Here is a 547-nt window from a genome sequence, read left to right on the forward strand (position 1 = left end):
GAGGAGCTCGCGGGGACTTCGACCCGGTTTCACTTTCAGTTTTAGATTCAGTCCCCGCGTTGCGGGCAGGGCTGTGCTGACAGCGGGGCGGGGTCAGGGTCTCACACCTTCCAGTGGATGGTCGGCTGTGAAGTGGGACCCGACGGGCGCCTCCTCCGCGGGTATTGGCAATTCGCCTATGATGGCGCCGACTACATCGCCCTGAACGAGGACCTGACCTCCTGGACCGCGGCAGACATGGCCGCTCAGATCACCTGGCTCAAGTGGGAAGCGGCCGGTGAGGCAGAGCGTGCGAGGAGCTACCTGGAGGGCCGGTGTGTGGAGTCGCTGCTCATGACCCTGGACAAAGGGAAGGAGACCCTGCAGCGTGCAGGTACCAGGGTCACTGGGGCCGCCCCCTCTCCCCGGGGCTGGGGCTCCTACAAGGAGACAGGACAGGGGGTCAGTGTCAGACACCCCTCCTTGGGTCAGGGAGGGAGCCCCCCGGATGTCCAGGTCAGGTACCAGAGGGACCCCCCTCCTCTCAGGGACAGTTAGGGGGGGAGGG

General features: G+C 65.8%; 1 protein-coding gene across 1 annotated transcript; it reads left to right on the forward strand.

Annotated features, from left to right (window-relative positions):
* Positions 1 to 45: 45 nt before the first annotated feature.
* On the forward strand, positions 46 to 541 carry LOC102755953 (HLA class I histocompatibility antigen, B-14 alpha chain; the record flags this gene model as incomplete). The annotated part of the gene is made up of 1 exon (XM_006768291.1): positions 46 to 541. A coding segment is annotated over one exon (492 nt), but the record flags the coding sequence as incomplete, so codon positions are not given.
* Positions 542 to 547: the final 6 nt, after the last annotated feature.

The sequence above is a fragment of the Myotis davidii genome, unplaced genomic scaffold (assembly GCF_000327345.1).
Source record: "Myotis davidii unplaced genomic scaffold, ASM32734v1 scaffold6023, whole genome shotgun sequence".
Lineage (NCBI taxonomy): Eukaryota > Metazoa > Chordata > Mammalia > Chiroptera > Vespertilionidae > Myotis > Myotis davidii.